The sequence below is a fragment of the Leptosomus discolor genome, chromosome 17, assembly GCF_034619465.1.
Source record: "Leptosomus discolor isolate bLepDis1 chromosome 17, bLepDis1.hap2, whole genome shotgun sequence".
NCBI lineage: Eukaryota > Metazoa > Chordata > Aves > Leptosomiformes > Leptosomidae > Leptosomus > Leptosomus discolor.
Window position 1 is genome coordinate 9,704,440 of NC_141407.1, and position 23,341 is coordinate 9,727,780.

General features: G+C 43.9%; 2 protein-coding genes across 5 annotated transcripts in view; one reads left to right on the forward strand and one right to left on the reverse strand.

Annotated features, from left to right (window-relative positions):
- The window catches only part of PTPN1 (protein tyrosine phosphatase non-receptor type 1), a 42,445-nt gene extending 40,785 nt beyond the window's left edge, over nt 1-1,660 (forward strand). For both annotated transcript variants that reach the window (XM_086474536.1, XM_086474537.1), the window contains exon 9: nt 849-1,660. In XM_086474536.1, coding sequence (XP_086330662.1) covers nt 849-1,056 — 208 coding nt within the window. In that variant the 3' untranslated portion in view covers nt 1,057-1,660. The remainder of the gene's footprint in view (nt 1-848) is intronic.
- A 3,752-nt stretch (nt 1,661-5,412) lies between these two features.
- The window catches only part of RIPOR3 (RIPOR family member 3), a 53,628-nt gene continuing 35,699 nt past the window's right edge, over nt 5,413-23,341 (reverse strand). For all 3 annotated transcript variants that reach the window (XM_086474989.1, XM_086474987.1, XM_086474988.1), the window contains exons 12-22: nt 16,404-16,533; nt 14,837-15,421; nt 13,786-13,925; nt 12,829-12,961; nt 11,971-12,079; nt 10,597-10,758; nt 10,269-10,427; nt 8,967-9,169; nt 8,618-8,701; nt 7,608-7,698; nt 5,413-6,491 (exon numbers count right to left, since the gene is read on the reverse strand). In XM_086474989.1, the coding sequence (XP_086331115.1) occupies nt 6,391-6,491; nt 7,608-7,698; nt 8,618-8,701; nt 8,967-9,169; nt 10,269-10,427; nt 10,597-10,758; nt 11,971-12,079; nt 12,829-12,961; nt 13,786-13,925; nt 14,837-15,421; nt 16,404-16,533 (1,897 nt within the window). In that variant the 3' untranslated portion in view covers nt 5,413-6,390. The remainder of the gene's footprint in view (nt 6,492-7,607; nt 7,699-8,617; nt 8,702-8,966; nt 9,170-10,268; nt 10,428-10,596; nt 10,759-11,970; nt 12,080-12,828; nt 12,962-13,785; nt 13,926-14,836; nt 15,422-16,403; nt 16,534-23,341) is intronic.

Below are 23,341 nucleotides of genomic sequence, written 5' to 3' on the forward strand. Positions count from 1 at the left end.
TGCTGGCAGAGATGAGGGAAGAAACAGAAGAACAAGTCCTAAGCACGTTTATTTTCCTGCCTAGATACTCTAGTGTCTGGGATGGAAGATTCCCCAGTTCTTCTATGCCTAAGCTGTCAGCAGATGTCTAGGAAATCCCCCTGCAAAGCATCTCCCTGCTGGTTACCGCCCTTCTGGTTCTCACAGCATGGTGACACGCTGCTCTCTACATTCAGCTGGAAGAAGTTGTACAGTAGATATAAAAGTTCCTCTCAGTTAAGAAGCCCGTTTGGGTGCCAATATACTGCCAGCAGGATGGAGGTCGAGTATCTAGGAACCACCCCGTGTTTAGGGAGCACTGAAGGTGAGGAGATGTTCAGGGCCATTGTTAAGAGCCGTTGCAATGCGTTCCGCCACTCGTTCCGAGTTATGGCTGCACGAGTGACTGCAGTTCCACCGTTTTCTGAGGTTTTGGGCGGGTGCTTGATTTCACAACCTTGATGTTCTCCTGACCTGGATGTAGGTTTGATTTGTGCTGGTTCACCACCCGTCTCAGTGCAGGCAGCAGATCGTGACGAGCGATGGAAGTAGGTGGTGTGTAAAACCAAGTCAGCTTATTCTTTAAAGGGTACAAAACACTCCCAAGCACGGCTTTTACTGACAAGCACCTGACATTTAATAGCCAGAGCTGTAATAATTAGCGATGGGCTTTGGTTTGTCGACTGCTGGAGCTCCTGATAGCAAGTGATTTCCAGTTTTGTCTGTGGTGTTCGTGGGTGGGTGAGGCCGTGCTCTTGGAGAATCTTCATGGCTTCTCTCCTAAATGGAGACTCCAGTACTGACTGTTTCTTTATTTCTTTGTCCTTAAGCACTAGTCAAGACACTGAAATTCGGAGGAGAACTGTTGGTGAAAATCAGCGTGTCTCGCCCCACAAAGAAGAGTCGATGAAGTCGGAAACCTCAGAAGAGGATGATGAGAACATGATGACAACTTGGAAGCCATTTCTAGTGAATATATGCATGTTCACCTTCCTCACAGCAGGAGCTTATCTCTGTTACAGGGTGTGTTTTCATTGATGGACATGCCAGCAAGGTCGACCCTGCAGAAAACACCAACAATTTGATCGGTTTGTAATAAGCTTCTCTGAAAGAAAGCTAATTGAGGCACGTGAGCCTTGTCTCACTGGAGGTAGATCTTAGGTTGAAAGGCCGGAACTTTGGTTAGGGCTTAAAGAGAGAATTGATGCACTAGGGTTTTATCTAGCCCTGTGGTCCCAAGAACATAATATTCTAATCTCAGGGCCTTAAAATATTCAGGAGTAAGCAGAGAAAATGCCAAATAGTCTGTTTTCCTTTTTTTTTTAAAAAAAAAAAAAACTAAATAATAGAATTACAACACATTGTTGTTTTTAGCCTTTTTTAAAAAGCCAGTTCTTTTTCTTTTGTGTTTCAGAAAAACTAGGCACAAGTGAAACTTGCTTGTACTCTCCAAGTGTTGTAACCAAATACATGACTTAGTGATGAGTTCCCCAAAAAAAGAGAAAGAAACCCACATAACTGAAGAATGTAAAACTTTTTGGAAGTGGGGGGCGTTGCGGGGAGGGGTGTTTGTGGTTGGTTTTTTGTTTTGTTTTGTTTTTTTTTTTAATTTGCTTCATCATTAAAGACTGAGTTGTGGGCAGTGCCTGTGGTGGTGATATATTTAATCTTGGCATAACTGTTCTTAAAGAGCTTATTGTTTTACGTGTGTTTATAGAAACAGGCTTCTGCGTTTGCTCAGGGTATCCCGACATGTCAAGCTCTTTTTTTTTTTTTTTTTTTTAAAAAAAAAAGTGTATCTCCTCATTGACTTTTGTTGCACTCTACTTGCACATATGCCTACTTACATTGCACCATCCTTCGTAAAGCTGTTTTTACTTTTGTAGTCTGGGTTAGGAGAGGTTGAGGTGAGGGAGAAGAACAGGAAGGGAAATTCAACCTAAAGATGTCCACCAGCATTTTGCAGCTGTGCCGTTGGCATTCGGAAGGACCAGTTCTTAAACCTCCTCATTTGGGATGTAAAGTGCAGTTTCACTCTACATCTGCTCCCTAAGGAGTAGGTGCTGTCTGCGAGGGCCGGAGAGGGAACGTGCTCGGAGGCGCGGCAGGCAAGGAGCAGGAAAGCCGTTCAGTAAATCGGAGCAGCCGACGCTGCGGCAGCTCCCTCCAGACATGAAAAGTTCCACAGGAGACGTGTCGGTCTGTGGACGTATCAGTTGGCTTATGATGCAAGCGTTCCTGTGTGCTGCTTTTTTTAAAGCAAAGACTGAAAATACTGGCTTTAGGTTGGCTTGAAGATACGCTCTTGGGTCACGGCTGGCCGTAGCGGCGCGAGGGCAAGTCTTGCCCCACGGGCAGCCAGGCGAGGGGGCGGCTCATCCCACGGCGCCTCAGCCTGGGCTGGAACGATGCAAAGTGCTTGTAAAGGAGGATTTGGGTGCAGTGGTGGAACTGTGACTGGAAGTGGGCATTGCACTAAACGGCCTTAGTCAATGCTGTTCCTCTTGTTAGTACCAAATCAGCAACAGTTTAAACAATAACGGCAAAGATTTCTTTGCTCGTGTCGTGGTGCAGAGGATAGGAGTCAGCTCACTGCTGAGGGGTGTAGTGACTGAGACTGAACCGTGACCGCTGATCTGCAACAGTGTTAATAATCAGTTCTTTTTGTTTGTAAAGGCTTGCTAGATTTATAGCACTTAACCACCCTTCTCAGTGCGAACATCGCTGTGGAGTATCTTCTGTAAGTCCCTCTCCACTCCATATTTATTTTTGCGGAGCTGTCTGTAGGTGTAGCGCTCTTCCTTCGGTGACTAAGTTGGTGAACGGGGCGGGGGGGCGGGGCTGGGAGTTATTTCTATTTTGTGTTTTGTTAAGCTTGCATCAAGGGCTTTTCAAAAGTACAATAATAAATCCTCAGGTAGTACTGGGAATCAATACTTTACCTGTGAGACTGTTGGTCAGACCAGTACTTGAAAGGAGGAATGTTGTAATCAGTCAATATTTAGTTATATTATTGGAAACGTGAAAAATGAGTATAGAAAAATGGTAATATATAATGGCTCATCTGTGTATTTAAGATACAGTATGTGATTGCTTTGTCCCCGCTATTCTCTCCATCACCTGGTAGATTATTGTTCTAAGGCAACATTTGTACCCCCTTTGTATTAAACTGCATGTAAAGTCTCCTAGTGTCCTGATTAAATACCATGTGCTTGAAAGGTGAAAGAACTTCTATTTCTGCTTACTGATGTGCCCAAATTATATTTGCATGAACTGATCATTAAGTGGCTGTGGTTCAAGGGGTGTTGCTGAAAGTACCTTCGTTCAGCGATAGACTGATGTGGTGTTTATCAGATAACATGTACTCGCCTACTCCGTGGCATGACTTCCTATTGAATTCCTGCGTGCTCAGTGTAACCCGGGTGTTGGCATGGTTCATTTCAGCTGAGTAACTATAGTACAGACATTCCAGAGAGTTTAGTCAGCCCTATTCACACCTCACCGCCGGGCACCTGAGGCAAGCAGTAGCTCACTGATTGTAGGGTAGGACTTGCTGTGCTGCCCTCAAAGCTGCGCTGGAGGAGGGAGAGGAAAGCCTCTTTGGCCGGGCCTCCGGGTCAGGCTTTGAGCTGCAGCAATACAGGCTCCTCAAGCACGGCCCACTTAAAAAACAAAGAAACAAAACCCACCTCCATACTATTCCCAAGAGAGAATATTTTAAATTTTAGGCTTGACAGGGAAGCAAAGCGTCCTTCCTTTTAATCCAGAATCATTCACTTGCAAATTATTCCAACGAGAGAAAGTTCCTGCCCTTTGAACAGCCCCCTTTGTGCCATTCCTGCAGCTGCTCCAATCCCTGTCCCCGGGACAGACGTGGAATATCCCACAAGCCCAGTGAGGTGTGTATAAGGCTCCTAATACTGAACTGTAAACATTTTTGTTTTGATGTCCTGTATATGTATGTAGTAGTTTGGGTGTGTATATACAGTAGCATTTCAAAGTGGGTGTATTGGTTAACCTATTCTTGGAAAATGGACAAACATCCATGTTAAACTTGTTAGAAAGTTAGTGAGCTGCTCTGCTATATGCCTTAAGCAAATATTTACTCATCAGGTCTTTCTTTTTTACAGATTGCCATAGAATAAACTTTTTTTAAAAAAATTTAAAAAACCAAACAAACAAAAAGCTAAATGTTTTGGTATAATACATTTTCAGGTATCTTGTCTTTTGTGTAAGCCGCTGCAAAGACCTCACAGGTTATAGTAAAATTGTACAGTTTTTCAATTTCCCATACAAGTTTTCAGTTCTCATTTTAGTTGTAACAATAAAATTCTTTTTTTAAAGAACGTACATGAGAGTCTCGCTGCTTCCTGTCGTCCCAGGGCTCAAGCCACTGGCTCCTGCTTTGAACCACCTGCAGATCAGGGCGAGCGTGACAGTTGGGGGGGGGGGTTTGTACAGGAAAGTGATTTAACTGTTACTGTAAGAAAGATCTTACTTGCAGGTCACAGTTCCAGTAAAAGAGAGTAAGTGAAACAAGTATCCTGTGTCTCCCTGGCACATACATCTCCCTCCTCTAGTCTTTCACTTTAAACAGTTCCATTTTAACTCCCTTGGCTCAGGAATCAGTGCAACGTAAAAAGCGCAGTTGCTCTTGAGCACAAATGGTTTTGAGCAAGAGCTGCAGTTGTGCCTTACCCTGAAGCTGGGTTTGGTAGGGATAGGGCAGCTGCAGCCATCCAGCCTCCGCGGTGTCGGGGTTAGGTACTGCGGTGGTGATGGTTTCAAGGAAAGCTACAAAGGAGGAGAGGTGCTTGAAAAAGAATTTTCAGTAGTTTCATGAAGTGGTATTGGAACAGCAGCGGTGAGCTCAGGCGCTGCCCCTCCAGCTGCCCGCTCTGACTGCTGGAGTGCAGAGCCGAGCTCGGGCCAAGGTGCCTGGGCTGCCCGGTCTCTGCCGGGGCGCCAGCTCTTCCCTTTCCCCTTCTAGTGAAGGGGAGAGAGGCCTGGGGAGGCAGAGCAGTTACCAGAGCAGAACTTCTGTCCTCTGCTTTTAGATAAACCTGGAAACGAAAAGCAGAGCTCAGCCCAGAGCAGCGGCCCAGGCAGTTTTACCGTGCTGGCCCCAGCCTGACCCAAGCCCTGCTGCTGCTGCGCCCAGCTCAGCCCAGCTGCACGCTGCCAAACTGGAGCCAACAGCAGAGCCATAGCTCAGCCCCTTCCAGCAGCACAAACCAGAACCTTTCAGGGAGGGCTGGCAGCGGTGGCAGGGGCTGTGCTCTCATCAAGCCAAGACGGGGGCCGGGCAAGTACCTCGATTCCCTTTTTGGGGCGTTACTGCCTTACACCTGCCCACGGTGCCACAAGCACATCTGAAAAAGCACTTACAGGAACTTGTCGCAAATGTATTTTATTAGAATCAGAAGGAGGTATGAAATCCAACAAATAAATACTGAATAGAAAAGTAATACATATCTATAAAAAAATATATATACACACAAGCCCAACCCTTTCAAGTATTTCACCTGAAGCCAGGCTTCTCTTTATGGCTACCTTCCACTAAGTTACCTAAGTGGCGAGTAAGGAGCCTGACACTGGGTGTATGGTTATGAGAAGTCTTGATCTATGACTAAATTAATAAATTTAAAAAAAAAATCAAACCCAAAACCACACAAAACAACTTACACAGATTTTTCCACAGGCCAGTCAGACCTGCACATACCTTCCTGTTGTAAACTGCTGAGGATATACACTCGGCACATGTCCTTGTCAGGCCTTGCTTGAACCTGTCCTAAATGGCAATGGTTATGAAGAAACTGGCTTTTGAAGTAACAAGCTTTCCTTCTGCAACTAAAGTGTAAGGAAAATGAAACCACCAAGCAATGCTGCTAGATTTTTTTCCCTAATGTATACAGCAGTCGATGTAAATGATCTGTTGTCTGCTCCTTTCTAGATGGACTGTTGGAGAGTGATCATTTCCCTCCTCTTTGAGAAATGCCAAATTAGTAAAATACTTCGTGAAGAGACTAGATCATATCTGACTTACAGTTTGAGCAGGAGCAGGCCATGCCAGTGAGATGGGGATTTTAACTCGAGTGACAACCTGGTTCCATGTTCAAAGACATCCTGGTTTTTATTCGTCAGCACTTGGTATTTCATCATGTGCTGAGAGACAGCAAGAAAATGTCTTCATCTACTTAGTGCAGACTGCAGACTCTCCCCTCTTTGGAAACAACCCTGTACTCTGGCCGTGTGCAGCTGGGATGTAGCAGGGCATAAGTAAACCAGGCACTGATAACAACAACAACAAAATTCTGCGGTACCCCTAGGCGGCTGTGAGGACAATACAGTTCAGCTCCTCATATTCCACCACTAAAAGACTGTGATTTCGATTTCAGCCTCTTGTTGTACGGTTTCTCTTAATTCACAGCAAATCCTGTCCATTTTCTCAAAGGCTTGCCGTCCCTTTTCACCTATGGAGAAAGAGAAAATATATCCCATGCTGAGGAAGAGAAAGCAGTTTGCAACACCCCGAGAAACATGATGCTCTAGAAATACTTCTGTGGTGACCTTGTCGGAACTAACAGGAACTCTGATTAGTGACAAACACGTCTCTAAGGGAATAGTTTTCCAAAAAACTGCTAGAAGCCACCATGGAAAATCAGGCCTTCTGCAAACATTTCCACGTGAGTAACGATTGGGAGCTTCACAGCTGGAAGCCTTGTTTTGTGATTCACGTGAATCTGAGTGTTTCTGTGAAGCCAGGCTGGAGATCCCCAGAACTAAGCATGAACCGAAGTGGTTTGGGGAAGACCAGAATAGGGAAGTTACTGTCTCTAGGTAAACTGGGCATCCTCTACAGCAGCAGTGCATTTGGGGTGCTTAGCCTAGGCAATTCTGCAGTGCCCCCAGTAGAAGTACAAATACTGGACTGTAACAAACTGGGAACACTGACATTTCATGAGCAGCTCAACTCCACTGTAGATCTGAGTTCAGGTGATGTGCCAGGTAATGAACCAGTATAAAACCATTTTGTCTGTATTCTGTAGCCCTCCAGTATTCAGAGCGGAACCATTTGAAGAAGAATAGGAACATCAAAATTAGAAATAACCAGTCTGTAGGTGCCTAGAAAAGATTACAGACCTGAAAAGGCTGCTGCTGTTCTGCTATATAGAAAAGATCTTTAAATCAGCTCAGCTAATCTCAGAGCTAGAAGAGGCTTATTGAGATCTGTCAGGTTCAAATGTCCTTTTTACAAAATCTAGGAGGAGAAAATTGCTGGAGTATCAAGTCCTCCAGCAGTGCCGGCAGCACTTCCAGTACTCATCTGACATCTTTTTAAAAAGTTTAGTGGTTCTTAAAGCACTTTATCCTACAGAAATCTCCTTGGTCTCGTTCTACGAACTTCAATGGGAGCCTTTAGCTATTACACCTGATACAAAGTTCATCCTAATGGTATGAAACAGCTGTTCATGACACATTCCCACTGTCCTCGAGGTGTCAGGGCTGACCCTCAGGCCTGTTCTGGTTCCGCACTATTTCACATTGGTTTTTCAGAATCTGTATGTGAAGTTGTACGAAAGACTCACCAAAGGACAGCGTGGTTTCCCTGGCTGCATTCCTGACTTCCTCTGCTTCAGACTGGCACAGGTGGGCAACCTGCTCAATGCTCTCAACACCCTGCTCGAGAAAAGAAACGTTTGCAACAGCAGCTTTCCAGCGAGCACTTTGATGAACATTTTTTGCAAGGTAAACACGTACACACTAACTCCCATCTCTTCTTGCATCTGAACTCTACTGGGACCTTTCTTCTCCCCCACATACCAGCTTGCAGTTAATTTCTCTGGGCATGTCGTCACGTCTGCTACTTTCTCTCTTGTTTTAGGGCTTGAAAAAGTGGTAAAGTGCTGGGGTACAGGTCACTGCTGCAGCACCATTAAAGCAGCACTAAACCAGTCAGGACCTTCACCAAGAGTTAATGCAGGTCGCTTTGCAAACCTGACTTTCAGAATAAGACTCGGATTTGTTGGGCCTGTCTTTTGACTGTGTTTGAGGAAACGGTACTCACAGTAATCCCTTGTGTGCAAACTAACCTGCTACAGGCTTGTGGCTGTTGGAAAGTTTTAAATCTGTTCTGACAGTTTCTTATAACAGCAATGCAAATATTACTTTTATTTTCTGACTATAATCAGCCATCATTAAACAAAGATTAACTGATTTAACTTCTGTAGTTAAAGCTGACTCCATATATAGCTGACATTTTTCTACATGCTAGATGCCCCCCCCGGCAGACAGTGTCTGTTGTCCTTCACCACTGACAATACTGAAGTAGTTAGAAAACATCCTTTCTGCCATTGTACCCTGCCTGCCAGATCCAACTGAGACACTCCCAGCTGCCTGCAGCTCCCTCTGCCTGCTGCCTTTTGAATAAGAGCGTTAATACTTCGGAACTTCGGCAGCCAAAGAATTCATTAATTCTAAATAGAAGGAAGCTGAAAATTAGATCTACCATCTTCAAAAAACCCGAACTAGATACACTTCTGCATCTTAACAGTGTAGGCCAGATGTGCACAGCAAAAGGAGCGCTGTAAACACTTACTCTGAGGTTTTTCAGAGCCAAGCATGCAGCTTGCTGAAGTCTTGCATCACAGTCAGCTAAAACATCAGTGTAGAAAAAGAGAGCCTAAATAAAAAAAAAAAAAGAAAAAAATAGAAGAAAGGCTTTATAAACTTAAGCATAATCAAGCATAATTCAGACTGACATAAGCACTGTTTTACCTATTTGAAAGTGAGCAAAGGACAGAGAAATCATTGGAGCTGATGTTGTTTAGGTTCTAGTTAATAGATTAACGAAGTGCAGAGAGGGCAACAGTGCTATTCCAGGATAAAACAAGTTCCACCTATTTCAGCCTCTATCCAGGAAAGCTGGTAAGAACAGCCCCCTTCACCTTCTCCCTGAAGTTCCTGTTCGCTGCCGCCCGGCAGAGGCAGGACGTGGCGGCTTTGCTGACGCGGTGGTTGTCATCCAGCTGTAAGATCCCAAGCAGCCGCAGAGTCTGCGGGAGGGGCTGGAGCTTGTTCAGTCGCTTCCCTTTCAATTTTTTAAGAGTCTTCAGCCGTCCGGGGCATTGCAGCTCCTCAATGAGCATCACTGCAAGGGCAAGGACTCAGCTTCACTGACTGGCAAAGGGAGACGTTACCAGAACAGACCAACTCCTCTCTAATTCAGCCCCCACAGCCCCAGTAGTTATTCACACAGCTAATGAGCAAGCCAAGCCCAGCAGGAAGCAAATCGGACGACTGCCCCTTTGACCATCCTGTCTTCTTTCCCCGTCACCGTTTCATTTCCCGCTATGCCAAGCCCGTCTGAGCAACGGGGCAGAGATGATTATTTCACAGCACTAGTTCATGGGGGGCAGCAAAGTCCTGGTCCTTTTAGGGCCCAGGTGCACCGAGTACCACGGACACTGCAAAAGAACTCTGGACATTAGGACAAGCAGAGTAGTCCTAAAATAAGGAAAACACCATCAAGCAAAATACTTTTAAACATCTCTGAAGGGTCTAGCTCTACTGGTCAAAGAGAAACCCCCTATCTCTTCGAAAATAAGAGATCCAGCACTGGATTTCAGGCACATTTGAAGAATATTCCAGGTCTTTTTCACTGATGAGCAATGCACAAGTTTTAAATCCCCCACCAGATCAAAATCAGACTAAAGATGCAGCCAATATCAGGGGTATTTTTTAAATAATTATTTTCTGACACAGACTAAGTTTTAAAGTACTTTCCTACGTTGGACTAGGCTTCAGCAAGACACTGGCTACCTCGTGCCAGAAAAGGCACATTTAGTAACCTCTGAAATTTTATTGCTATTATCTCTGATCACAGCTGCTAGAGTGGCACAAAGCTACAGACACTTACTCAGCCCTCAAATCCAGCTGTAGGTTGCTGCCACCTTTGTTTCTGCTTTAACTTTAGAACATCACAGAACCACTTTTTAGGGCACTCAAGATAAACTCATCCTTCACACCTCTGTTTTGCTTCCTCCCAGTTAGATATGGGAGTCAAGCATGTGTTTCCTGTTCTAATTAAAATTACATGGTCATAAGGGGAATTAAAATGGAAAGAACTTGTCAGCGCTGTGGTTGGGCTGTTTTCTGCTCTGGAGGTGCATCTTGAGTAGGAACGTGGAGAGCAACAGGCAGCTGCTGGGCTCGTGAGTCCAAGGGAAGGAGCCAAGCATTGCCCTTACCTTCTTTAGCAAGTTTCCCCAGGTGTTTCTCCAGGCTGGTAATGTGGTGTTTCTCCAAGTAGCTGTAAAATTGGAATAAAGTAACCGGTTCTGTTTGGAGGTGCGGAGAGGGGAGCAACCCGTCACAGGTGACGATCTGCTCTAGCAACCTCTGCAATACTGCAAGTGACACAGAGAAGAACAGATGAGAACATGAAAGGTTGGTTAGATGGGAGCTGCTTGAAACAAGTAAGAGTTTTAGTTTCTGTTTAAAACGCACAAGGAGAATTTTTAGCCACGCAATAAAATGAAACCAGAGTCGCCTTGTGCCCAAGAAACGGACCGGTACCTGCTTCTAATTGACCGGGGTATTTCTCCTTCACTCTGAGCGCCAGCGTGTATTTCAGTGCATGACGGAATCGTTCTGCTGAAGCAAACAAGATGCTGCCAGGCTCTGCAAGATCACTCCAGATTTTCAGATAGTGCTTCTTTTTTTTTGTCTTCTGAATAACTGAAAAGAAATTTTTTTTTTTTTTTTTAAATCACATTTTAGCAAGTTGGTGAGCTCTAGCAGATTTGGGATTTTACATGAGAAATTAGGCACCAGATGGCACAGCTAGAGACGTGTCGGCATAACTTGTATTTGCCTTGTAGAGGTGGCTTTGGTCAAAGCTGGAGATTTGCTGCCAGTATTTTAACATCTGCAAGCACTGATTTCACCAAGCTGGGGCTGAGCCCCCAGACTGTCACTACAAGACCTGAATGAGGCGCCTAGCAGCTCTCCTGCCTCTCATCATTCATTTTATTCCAGCATCTGAGTCAAGTTTCAAGACTTTCTGTGAGTTTAACTGTTTCCACTTCTACCAGCAAGAGATGGGCTGCTTCCATGCATTTTAGAGATTGTCACACGCACCTTCACAAGTGGAGAACTCTGAACCCCTGTGCATAGGCTGAGGCAGGCTTTCATTCCATCAAACACTTCAGAAGAGCACTTGAAGCAATGCCCTGGGGTTTCTCACTATCATTTAAACCCTCTCATTTCTCTCTTACCTACAGAGATGTTGAACTTGTGTTCTGCATTTGACACTCCTACACTTTCCCCACCACATCATGCCAAAGGCCCTTCGGAGCCTTGCCCCAGTGAACAGTTTATTCTCACATCCTTCAGCATAAAATCTGTCAGCACATGCTTCCAACTAAAATTTGCATTCTTGCCACTATGTTTACCAAGATGAGAACAAAAGCCTTCAAGGTCTCCCATGGAGCCTTTATCATTTTGTCATATCCAACAATCAAAGAATTCAGTAGGGGAAAGGCCTGCGATGGGAAAAATTGCACACCAAACTTTTCTTGTGAGTGTGTAGGGACGTTGGGCTGTTGGTAAGTAAAAGCACAGACATAAAAGAGGATTTTATTAAGGCTATTCTGCTGTTCTTGGACTGCAAACTCCATCATCTGTAACATCCTTGTTTCCAAGACATACCAGTTCAGCTACTATTTCTTTCAGCCAAATTTCTTCAGATCTTTTCCCTCCTTGCAGGGGAAAAAAAGCAAATAAATAATAAGCCCTGTTTTTTCTAAGAGTCTAGATATAAGAGCTGTTTTAGTTATATGAATGTTTGTGAGGAATTTAGAATGAAACCCTGGTGTGTCTGGGGAAGCTCAAGCAGTTACCTGTACCTCTCCCATCTCTGGCATGCCTTGGAATAATGCAGTTACTCACTTTCTTCCACAGACATATCCAAGACATCCCTCAGGACTTGTGTCTGCTCTGAGACTTCTTCCAAAATGCTCTCCTGGACAACCTGGGCTACATTTGGTGACCTCAGTTTCTGAAAGGAACATGTTTATCTTAGTAGCCGAAACCAAGACCGTATCAAGCTCAAGATGAAGGAGGGTTTGTTTCTTAGAATCAAACTTATGAAATCCACGAGAAAACACGCTGCTGCTCTCAAAAAGCCTCTTTTCCCACCGCAGCCTGTTCTGAGCGCACAGCCGCTCCGCAGAGCGGGATGAGTAGGTCACTCTGCGCTGGGACAGGCCGCCCGGCACTGGACATTCTTCTCTGCCGCTGTCCCTGACAACTGTGCAGCAGATCGGCACCAACAGCTACACTGTCCCCTGCTGCCCATCCTCACCAGAGGTAGCACTTTGAGGATGATACCGTGCTTGAGCACAATAACCAAAATTGAGGAATGAGGTCTCAAGGGCAGATAAGAGTTCTTCCTTGCCTTACATGCTACCAGTTTCTTTCTAGTAGCAGCAGTTTTTCATTCATTAAATAGTTGTTCACCTGTTACTGATACAATTCAACCCAAATCTGTCCTTCTGCATTAGCAGCCTGCTTTGGGCACAATGGTATTACTTTGAGCTTCAGCAAAACCCAGAGGCTGAAAAAAAGCAGCAGAGTTTTGTAGGACATGTTCTGTGCATGCAGATGTATACACTGCACTTTTCGGACTCAATTTCTATTCTGAGTCTTTCTGCTTTTGTAAGAGAACCAGCTACATATTCATTTTTGTCCGTAATCAGAAAAAATAATTACCACCAGCACCCTGGACACCCACAGGCCACTCCATACCTGCAAAAGACCTTTGCACAGCTTCAGATGAGTTACCAAAAGCGTGTCTAAGTTGTCATCACCAGTAGCTACATCTCTTGTTTCTGTTCTCATGTCACAGCTCAGGGACTGGAGCGTGTTGTCATTGCACGTGCTGTTGAGATGAAGGAGGGGCGGGGGGAGAGTTAAAACACTCATCACTACAGAAATACGAAGATGTGCGGTCTTCACACAAGTTGCAGAAGTACAAACCAGGTGGCATTTAACAGATAACAGCATTTTTTATTGCATCTATAACACTTGTTAAAAACATGAGGACTTTATTTCTAAAACTCATTCCAGGGCACTAATACGAGATCCGCTGATCCCACAAAAATCCCATTTTGGAGAATCAATGCTAGTAAAGGATCCTTCCAGACAACGTTGCTGGCTCATTTGCAGCAGGTGAACTGCAGAAGCGGCACATGTAACAGACAAATCCCTTGGTGTTCTCCCAACTTGAGGACACTGGGAGCGCAGCAAGTCTCCCAGGATGAGGCTCGTTGCTCCGGAACACAAGTTCCAGTGCTACGCAACTTGCAAACCGCGGAACTGAATTCCAAAGAAAGAAGAGGTGGGAGAGCTCCAAGTTCCTCGCAGCGCTCTCCCTCGCTAGCGCAGAGCTCCTCAGCACCATCCTGACAAGCCAGCCTCCTGCAGGCTGTTTCTAGCAGCCCTACCTGTCAGGTATCCTGTGGGCACCACTCTGCAATGTTCTCTGTAAGTTCAGTTTAAGTTTCCTGCCATTTCAGTCTGGAAGATATTCCGAATTATGAACCTCAGAGTATTCAAAAAAGGTTTTTATCCTGGATGTTCATACCAAGAGCAGCTCTGCACAACCATCACTAGCCAAGTACAGAGTATCGGTAAGTGCTCCTGGGATCAGCCCTCCTTACCCCTTCCCCTTGTTCCCTGTAACCAAGTGCTGCAGATACATACCTGATACTGGCTGTTCTTATGCTTCCAAATAACGAAAGTTCATCAGCACTACAGTCAGCATTTAAAAAGTCAAAACTTTCCAGTACTGTCTCCACCATTAAACTTTCCATAGATGAATGTTTGTGATAAGGTGTCTTTAGCTGTTGATGGAACGGAAGGAAAAAAATTGTTATTTGTAGTTATCAAGCCATTTTGCACGAGTTCTTTGTTGTCTTTCAAATCACTCTTAATAAGAAATCAATTTGCTTTTCTGATTTCATTCTTAACACATCAGGAAAGTTAGCTCTTGGTACAGCCCTCCGAGCCCAAAATAATGTTGCTAATTAAATTCAAAATATGCTCACTGTTTTAATCTGTCTGTATTCCTCTTTGTATTTCCACGCCTGTTAAGGTTGGTATGACAGCTGATTTTCTCTGCATCTTCTACCATCAGTGCAAGTTTCACTTATTCTCACTTTCAGATCTAGAAGTAACAGTCTTAGGGGTCTGTTGCATTCCAGCATAGTATCCACGAACTTCAATATCAATAGTGGATTTCATGGGGCCACTAACTTTCTCCCCCTTGGAAAGGCTGCTTTGCGAGCACATGGTGGGGTTTTTTAATATCTGCTTTCAAAGTGGTTGCACTGGAATAGGAAGTCAGTGCAGTTTTCTTAAAGTCATTTATTATTCCAGACCTTAGATGAAGTCTTACAGTAGCTTATCTCCCAAATCTGCACACTGGCCCCATGTACTACAATGCTACCAAATTTGCAATAACACACTGCTTGCAGAAAGCTCTTCTCCAGGACCTTTCCTCTAAAGAAAGAAATCCTTTTCCAGGTTATTGATGGGGGCACAGCGTTTGAAGGCTGAGAGATGCTCAGTGCTCCTGTGCAGCCAGCTCTCAGGGTGCCTTTTCTGAGTAATGCCTGACCTCTGGTGGCCAAACTTACTTTTTGGGAACATGCCATCGATACATCATTAAATTAAATCCACCACAGAGTCATGAACTTCTACAGTTTTAGGAGTAGAAGCTACACCATCTACCAAGAGCAAAACACTACCGTACCTTTAATTTATCCCTCAGAGATGAAACCTGATATTCCAATTTCTCCAGTTGGGCTTGCCCCACGTCATGCAATTTCAACAAATTTAACACTTCTTGGACAGTCTTATCAATTGACTTTGTACGTCCATCTAGTTTTAGGTCATTTGCAGCATTCAAGCTTTTTTGGCTAATGTCTTCTTGCTCTGTCAGACGGCGATTTCTGATCTGGTTGAAAGAATCTCTACTACCTTTGTGACGATTCAGAAAACTAGATGGGTTATTTGGAAATCCATCCACACATGGAGTCTTCTTCAGGATATCTAGAGTTGTGTGATTTGGAAGAGGACACTGTTGCTCTTCTGCACAAGTCTCTTGGATAATCACCAACGGCAACGTCCTATGGTCTAGAGCTGGAGTTGTGTTTCTGGATTCTGTCCCTTTCTGATCCTCAGAGCTGAACGAGTCTGCCTCACTTGTCTCTGCAGGATTGCGAGGCTTGCTCCTCCCACGTACATCGAAATCACAGGCAGCCAAGTAGCTCAATATGCTGGGAGGCTGAGCTTCATCACTTACATCCCCTTGGTTCTGCCTTTGTTGCAAAACAGACTACAGCAAATAGATTTGCAAGTGAGCACAGATACGGTTGAAAAGCACCAGATACCACCTAAGATAGAGAACTATGGTTTCCTGTTCTTTGAAACGTACGCGCCCAAACTGATCAAAACCACACGGCTCTTCTGCACAAAGGAGCCAGGTCAGCATAGACTGGACAAAAGAAACTACTGAAACAAAGTACTAAGAGCCCACTGGACGAACTAAGTGGAGCAGTAGCAACTGTGCTTTAGATCTTTCAGATGAAAGTCACCAAGACAGCTAAAAAATTGTTTCCGGAAAAAGAACCTTGCCAAGCAGCTTTCGTGTCACATCAGCTCAGGACAGGATGTGAATGTAGTGGTTAGGGGAAATGTTCATTTTGGAAAGTCCAACATACCCTGTACAAATAATAAACCTTTCTGAAGATGACTGCATATTCTGCTGCCTTGGTGAGGCAACACCAAACCTAACCTAGACTTGATGTTAGGGTAACATACATATGATGCTATTAGTATTTGAGATGCATGGCAGAATTAACAGGATCACATAAAACAACCATTAAAACAAAACCCTCTAGAACAAATGAGACAGGACAGGTTTTCCACTCCCCTGGGCTACACTCAGAGGAGGAAGGCTTGTTTCACATAGCACTTCTAAGACACCATTCTGCTCCACAGCTACTGAGAGAGACTGGTTCCTAGTTTGATTCCCACCACAGACTTTTAGAGCAGACGCCCACACCCCTATCATTCTGGCTGCCAAGGGGAGTATTTGTCAGGGCTGGGTTTGTTCCTTTTACAAAATCTAAAATGCAACTCAAAAGAATAGTTTGTTGTTTTTTTTTTTAAATAATAACAAAACCCCAAAATAAACTGCAAAGGCCCCAGAGTGCTACGTTTTCACATTTCTGAGTGTCTTCTTCAATAGCCCAATCTAATTCAAAAATCAGGCCATAGGTCTACACTTTGCATTTTGCTTTCCTCAGCATACTCACCAAGTAGTATTTCTCTCTGAAGCTGGGAGTATTTGGTGGGGTCCAGTTGTATAATGAGCTCTTCCTGCTACCCACAGAAAACTTGGCAGTGGTTCCAGGTGACAAAAACAGGTTCTCTGTGTCAAAGGGGCTGCAGCAGAAGACACAAAGGCCTAAGTGTCAGCAAGACCAGAAAGGACAGAAATGTTTAGCAGCGAGAACAGCTGTTAGGACTTGAACTTGACATTTAGTAAACACCACAGGGAATAAAAGGAAAGTGAGACTGCCTCTCTGACCAGTATCTTGGATCACACCAGCAGAGAAAGAGGTAGGCAAAAATGCTGCGTATCTTGCACAGAATTCTCAACACCCTTTAGCCACAAATGTGTGCCACAGCCTTTGGAAGAAGAGTCCAACAGGCCAGAAGCCTGTTCTCCATCCTTCTGCAGTGTCCTACACAGACGGAACGTACAGTACAGGCTGCTTGCTGACAGCCATCAGACAGACAGCGAGACATACACCATACCAGATAGGAAGGAAATGTAACACATGTAATAAAGGAAAACTGTCATTAATTTCCCTCCTACAGAGCACACAGCACCTGGAAAAGCCACTAAAAAGCCTTGATTACCCTTCAAACAACTCCTTTGGCTGGCAGAGGAAGCTTGTGCAGTGGCACATGGCAAGTTTTGTGGTTCATACAGTCATGGATGAGGCCAGTATAGCCCCAGAGGATACTGGCTATGGTCTGCAGGAGTTTGACAAGTCCTGCTCTAAAGGCTTCCCAGTTACCTACTACATCACAGCCATTAATTTTCCAACTCCTTTGCAAAGTAGTCTCAGGAAACTTGGATGAACTGTCTCCCAAAATGCAACTCAACTAACCAGGAGAGGGAAAATATAATTAAGTAAAGCAAGTTCATTTTTTCTACACATTACTTTTGTTCCCTACTGATATGCCTCGTGGCACCAAAATAAAGTTTGGTTTTCCACTTAAGTACTGGCATTTAAAAAAAAAAAAAAAATTGAATTGTTTGTAACAAATCTGTAATCTCACAGATCTGAATATAATGACCAAACATTAGGATAAAGTCAGCTGCACTTAGCTGTACAATATAGAACCACTAGAAGTCTGAAAAGATCCAACAATAATGAGGACTAATCAATTACAGGGAAACGAACTTCTGCTCTCTAGCAAAAGTTTAAAAGCAGAGCTCAAATCCTCTCTAGCTTCTTGCGTTGCACAGGGACAATTCTCAACAGCATCCTGCAGTGCAACACACCACTGTCTTCCTCAGCATGGAGGTAACGCTCTGTGAGCTCGCCTAATACAGGTTAATTGGCTAAATTAACCAGTATCACCCAGCTGGGGTTCATCAAACAGGCCAGTTCCATGGAGTCACATTAACAACCATCTGCATTGCCTCACTATGCAGAAAATAAATCGGGTTTCTGACAGTAAGAGCCTTTCAGCCAAAGCCTGCTATGTTCACTGATGGAAGCAAAGTACTCCCATCCGTGGCATTTCTTAAGAAGAGTCACAGGGATCCATTCCTCAGATTTTTCATTTTTAGCATTTAATATAGCAATGCAGTAATGCAAAATAACACTTCAAAGGAAAGGGACAGGAATAACAAGTGAAATCTGTTTTGCCCTTTTGACAATAACTAAAACCCTCTAGCAAAATACAGCGATTCAGCCTCCCCCCAAACAAGCATGTGCTCCCTGTTACTGCAAGGGAACAAGTTGAGAAAGCAAAGCGAAGGGTGAAGGAAAGAATAAGGTCTGCTCTAAAGCATCTATTATCTCTTAGTTGTAAGCTCTCTGGGCATGATCCATCATCTTGTTCCACATTCGTACAGCAAACAAAACATCATACTGCAACAGATCTACAAATCTATCCCTCCCGGCATCTTGACATTAACAGAAGCCAGCAGGGGATATTCAGGGGAAAAACATAGGAAATAAGTCAAATATAGGAGGTTTTCCCCAGACATATACTCAAATTTGAGGCAATCCATAGCTTAGATCTGTCAAGCACCAGACTTTACAAGCAGACTGTTGCCTTTAATTGTCACACACTTTGCCTTAGTTCGTCTGGTCACTTTCCGAAATCACTGACACAAAAATCTCTGTGTAGGTCAAAAGCATGCAGAAGTTTCATTACTTGACTTCAAATTGTGGAACAAGCACGTTGATGTGAGGGGATCTCTGTGGCTGTACTGAGGGAAACAGTGCCTAATCATTTCCTTTCCACATTCCCCACAGCAAACACCTATATGCCTGTACAGTATTATCCATCAACACCTTTTCAAGCCTAAAAAATTCTATTAAAAAAATGAGAGTGGCCCCACATGTCTGATCATCTTTGTTGTCCCCATTCTATTTCCATATTGCCAAACATGTTGCCCTTTGGTTATGATTAATTACAACATCAGCATTAAATGCACAACACTACAATGCCACCATTAAGGCCAACACGTGAACGCAGCACTTAACTCTCCTTTAGCTTTCCTTAGCACCACTGCAGGACTTCAGCATTCAAGTTCCACAAGCGCACATGCCCAGCCTGACCTTGAAGGGGTTCACAGTTCATCAGAGCTCACATTTCTTAGATTGAGCCCCCCAGCAGCTTTGCATCCACACACACTCAGAGGTATCTCGGACTCGCACAGATTCCCAGCGAGACATTATTTTGTCATAACCACCAAACCTGTGGAGGGGTGAAATACTTGAGATTTCTACCATTTCCCTCACCCTGCTGCATTCTTCTGTCGGGTGTGTAGGGAGGACGCTTCCTGGTTTATGTTCTCAGAGGAACACAGTAATCAGGCAGAACACATAAGAGCTGAACCCAATTCAAGTCTCCAACCCTGAGGATCTCCATTCCTTTCTCCCACTGCCAAGGCTGTGCCCTAATCACTCCCCTCCTGCCCAGTCGCTCCATGTATTACAGACCACTGGGCCAAAAGGGCTCTTGGTGGAGGGCGCTGTGTGAATCCCACTACTAAGCCTGTCAATCCAGACCCATATTAATATAAAAAACCAATTCTAGTCAACTGGACTGGACTCACTAGTAATCACGAGATTTGTTTCTTCTCCCTATTGAAAACCGGTGAAAATACCCATGCAATTTCAACAGTGTGGTTGTTTCTAGGCTTCTCCAACCCATTAAAGCAGAATAAGCACCAGTTTCAAGGTTAGTACAGCTTATCACAAAACTAAGCTATAAAACATCACTTCCACTGAAAGCACAGAGGTGCATTGATGGACCACTGCCTAAAGATACCTACAGGAGTAACTACCTATTTATGTAGTTTTCATCTGTCAGTAGGTATGTACCCAAAAAAACCCAGACTTTCCTTTTTTAGTCTCCCTTAACATTTTTTCCTCCTACTCCACAAACCCTTGCAAGCCTGGCTAGCACATGCTCAAAGCAGGCAGAAATCACAAGAGTGGTTCTGGCTGGATGGTACCCTTAGATCCCAGTACGGGCTGCTAACTGAGGTTATGAAAAAAGAACACAGGCTTTCTCTTTGTCCTTCATGTGAGAGACAGAATTCAGGCTGCTGTTTAGGTTGGCAAAAACCCCAAAGTCTTCTGCCAAACTGGCCAACAAAGCTGTTCTGCAACAGGCCCAAGCTCATTCACGCTCCTCATGCCATAATCTATGAAGGAGCTGAAGGAACTTTCATTAGAGCCCAGAAGACTAGTGGCCTATTTAAAGAAAATATACATTTAGAAGTGGATGAGTGATCTACATTTGGATTTCTCACAAAGCAGGTCGAGATTGAAAGCTTGCCTCTCAGGGAAGTTTGGGCAAATCAGCTGGATTTGTTTAGTTATTCTTAAATCAAAGAAAAAAGCAGCTGTTATTTTGAGTGCTCTATCTTTGAAAATAGAACCACCCTCAGTTATCACCACACAAATTTTCTTTTCCGTAAACAGCTTCAGCAAGCAGGCTGTCAAAGAGGAGGAGGCTGCCAGTTCTGTGCAGAAGTCCTCTGGAGAATCCACTTGGTAGGATACCAGCGCATTTCATAAAACTTAAACACAGCAGAGACACACAGCTGGAGTCTTCTCATACACTGAAAAATTCCAAGAGGGGAGTAACTCCAAAAGAAAATGCGTCACCACTAACTGTTCCCAGCTCAGCTGCTGCCAACTCTAAAAGGTGGGTGATGGCTGTCCCAAATGCCATAGAAGTGCTCAACTTGCGAATCGAAAGCTGCACTCTGAGCTGCAAGCTACTGCAACAACCAAGTGTCAACATAACTTGAACTGTATTTTTCTAGAAAGTTTAGTCACAAAGTATCCACTTTGGAGATTTAGGCTGTTATCTGAGAAACAAAGCAATATCCCAGAATAGGAAGGGGTTTTCCTCATATAGTCCTTTTGAGGGAAAAAAAGTTATGTGCATAATTATTTATGCAAGTTACTGACATCGAGGAAAGGCAAGCAAGTAGATCCAGCAAAAGTTAATGAACTGATTCTATCTGGTAGATGCCATTTGTGTGGGTTAACAAGAAGAAAGCAGAAGCTATTTCTTCCAGACTCCACTACAAACTTGCCACCTCTTGGTACAGCACTTCCCGTATTAGGGCAAAACCAGATTTTTATACCCAGTTCAACAAAGAAAGTATGTCTCCTTCACTGCACAAGCGAAGCTTCTTAAGATGATAGGCTTGAAGTCAGGGAAAAAGGGACTTCCCTTACAAGAAAAGCATCTCTGCAAGCAGAGGGTTCTGTCTGCGGTCCTTTTACTCTGACACAGTGTGGAAAGCTTTTGATCATTTTATATCCAGATTAAACCAAACAAGTTTTGGCAGCATGTGTTTGTTGCAGGGTGAGAGATGGCAAATCAAGCCAGCAGAGTTTGCTGGGGATCTGTGAGAGCCCGTGTATCCTCCCACGCCCCTCTTCTCTCCTTCCTTCCCCAATACTAAGACCTGTGAATGTCAAAACAACAGAATATTTTAATTGCCCTTTATTTAAAAGGGCTGTCATTTTAAGAGCCACTTTTACAAAAAGTAAAATATATAATGCAACTTGCACCATCCTCACCACACACAGTTTCCATTAACTCTACCATGAATGTGCCTGCTTTCAGATCCAAATGGGAATACAGACATAACTGGGCATGTGCAAGAGGAAGTTTCATAGGGCATATAATGCAAGATCACAGCAAGCTTCTGGAATGAGGCGTAGTTATCCAATTAATCAGTGGATCAGCTTCTCAAATAAGAAACAGAGGCTTCAAAAGTCTCAGAGCAGCTGCGGCACCTCACCAAAACAAAACATGTACTGATGCCCACTGGTAGATCTCAGGAGGAAAAAGTGTCATCAACAACAGGTGGGGGCAAAACTCTGCTGTGTGAGTTTATTTCTCATTGACTTAGAGCAATGGGCACGTTCGAAAATAATTTTCAGATGCTGTTGCCAAGACTCATTTTTCAGCCCAACTGCACGTACAAGTCAACAGTAAGTTTCAAGAACCACAGCATATACAAAAGACATTCAGAAAACAGTACGTTGATCAATAAAGCTTTTCCTTCCCCAACACCAGAAATGCACCTGAAAACTGTTTATCAACACTTGGACAGAAATTGTAACAGAAAACCTTTGTGGCATTTCTCCTGTTGGTGGCTTAAAAGACTGTGATAAGGTTTAAGTCAAACGATGCTTCCAAAGGTAATTAAGAGTAGAAACAGGGTATTAAGACCTGAAAAATCAAGTCTGGTTGTAAAATACATTTGGTTACTTTAGCCTAAGAGCAGGGAAACTTTTCTATCACCAAAAGATCTGTTTGGGTTTTGTGCACATTTGGCAGACCACACATTCAACACATACAAGCGCTTTTATTTTGGGGTAACTTTAAAGAAAACAAGAAACCAGCATGACTAGAGAAGAGTTGTATAAGACTGAGTCACAGGTGAGTCTGGCCTGCAAGGCGTAGCTCCCTGCCCTTCCTAACCTAAGGATTGTTCAGTTTCTGCTTTTCCTGGAGAGAGTCTAGATCCACAAGTCATCACAAAGTGGCCTTTCAAGAAGGTCCTTATCACGGAGGTGTGTTCAAATGCCTCTTTGCCATGGTGGGTTGGGAAGAACAGAGGACTGCAGTAAGCCATACACAAAAGTACAAGCGAAGAGTGCCCATTGTTTAATTGGGTACTTCACTAAGACTGCTAGATTTAACCCCTGGACAACAGTAAATGGAAACAGGTCACAAAGTTTTAATTTGTTGCAGACAAGACTCTCTGTATGGACCGACAGTCTCACAAAGCAGAAATAACAGTACTAACTCAAAAATCTACGGTGGTGTGTCTAGAGTGAGGAAGAAGTTCCAGTGCAGCATCCACTGAGAATTTGCTTTTAATAACATCAGTAATGCACTACAAAAATAAAATTTACAGATTTAAATTATAAAACAATTTAACAAGTCACAGGCACCATGAAAATACTCAGCTATTTCAAAAGTGTATCTGTAACAAAGCTTCCCTGCAGTGCACAAACAGGCCTTGCATCAAGAACTGTAATCACAGTGCACACGTGAAGGTGCTAAGTCTTTGGGAAAGCTTAATTTTTAACAAATTGTGGCCTGGCAATAGTGATTGTCATAAAATTTCAACTATTTTTTTTCATTGTGCCCAGAACCTGCTATTTTCAGTTTAATTTCATCATCTTCAAGATTACTGTTCATGTTTTATAGATGTATGTACATTGTGCTAGACTTGAACATTCATTCTGAAGAGCAGTAAGCTAAGTAAAAGCCTGCTAGTCAGTTCACGTGGCATTCATGGCTCTGGTAACGCCAAGACAAAGAACTGAAGGGTCATAGAAATAGTTTCTGTCCCTTTTCCCCTCCCCTTCCTGAGGACTAGTCCCAGAGTCAGAGATCAGGCTCTGTGGCTGGGGTTGCTGTGAGGAGGAATACGGCCGCTATTTATCCTGCACCTGCC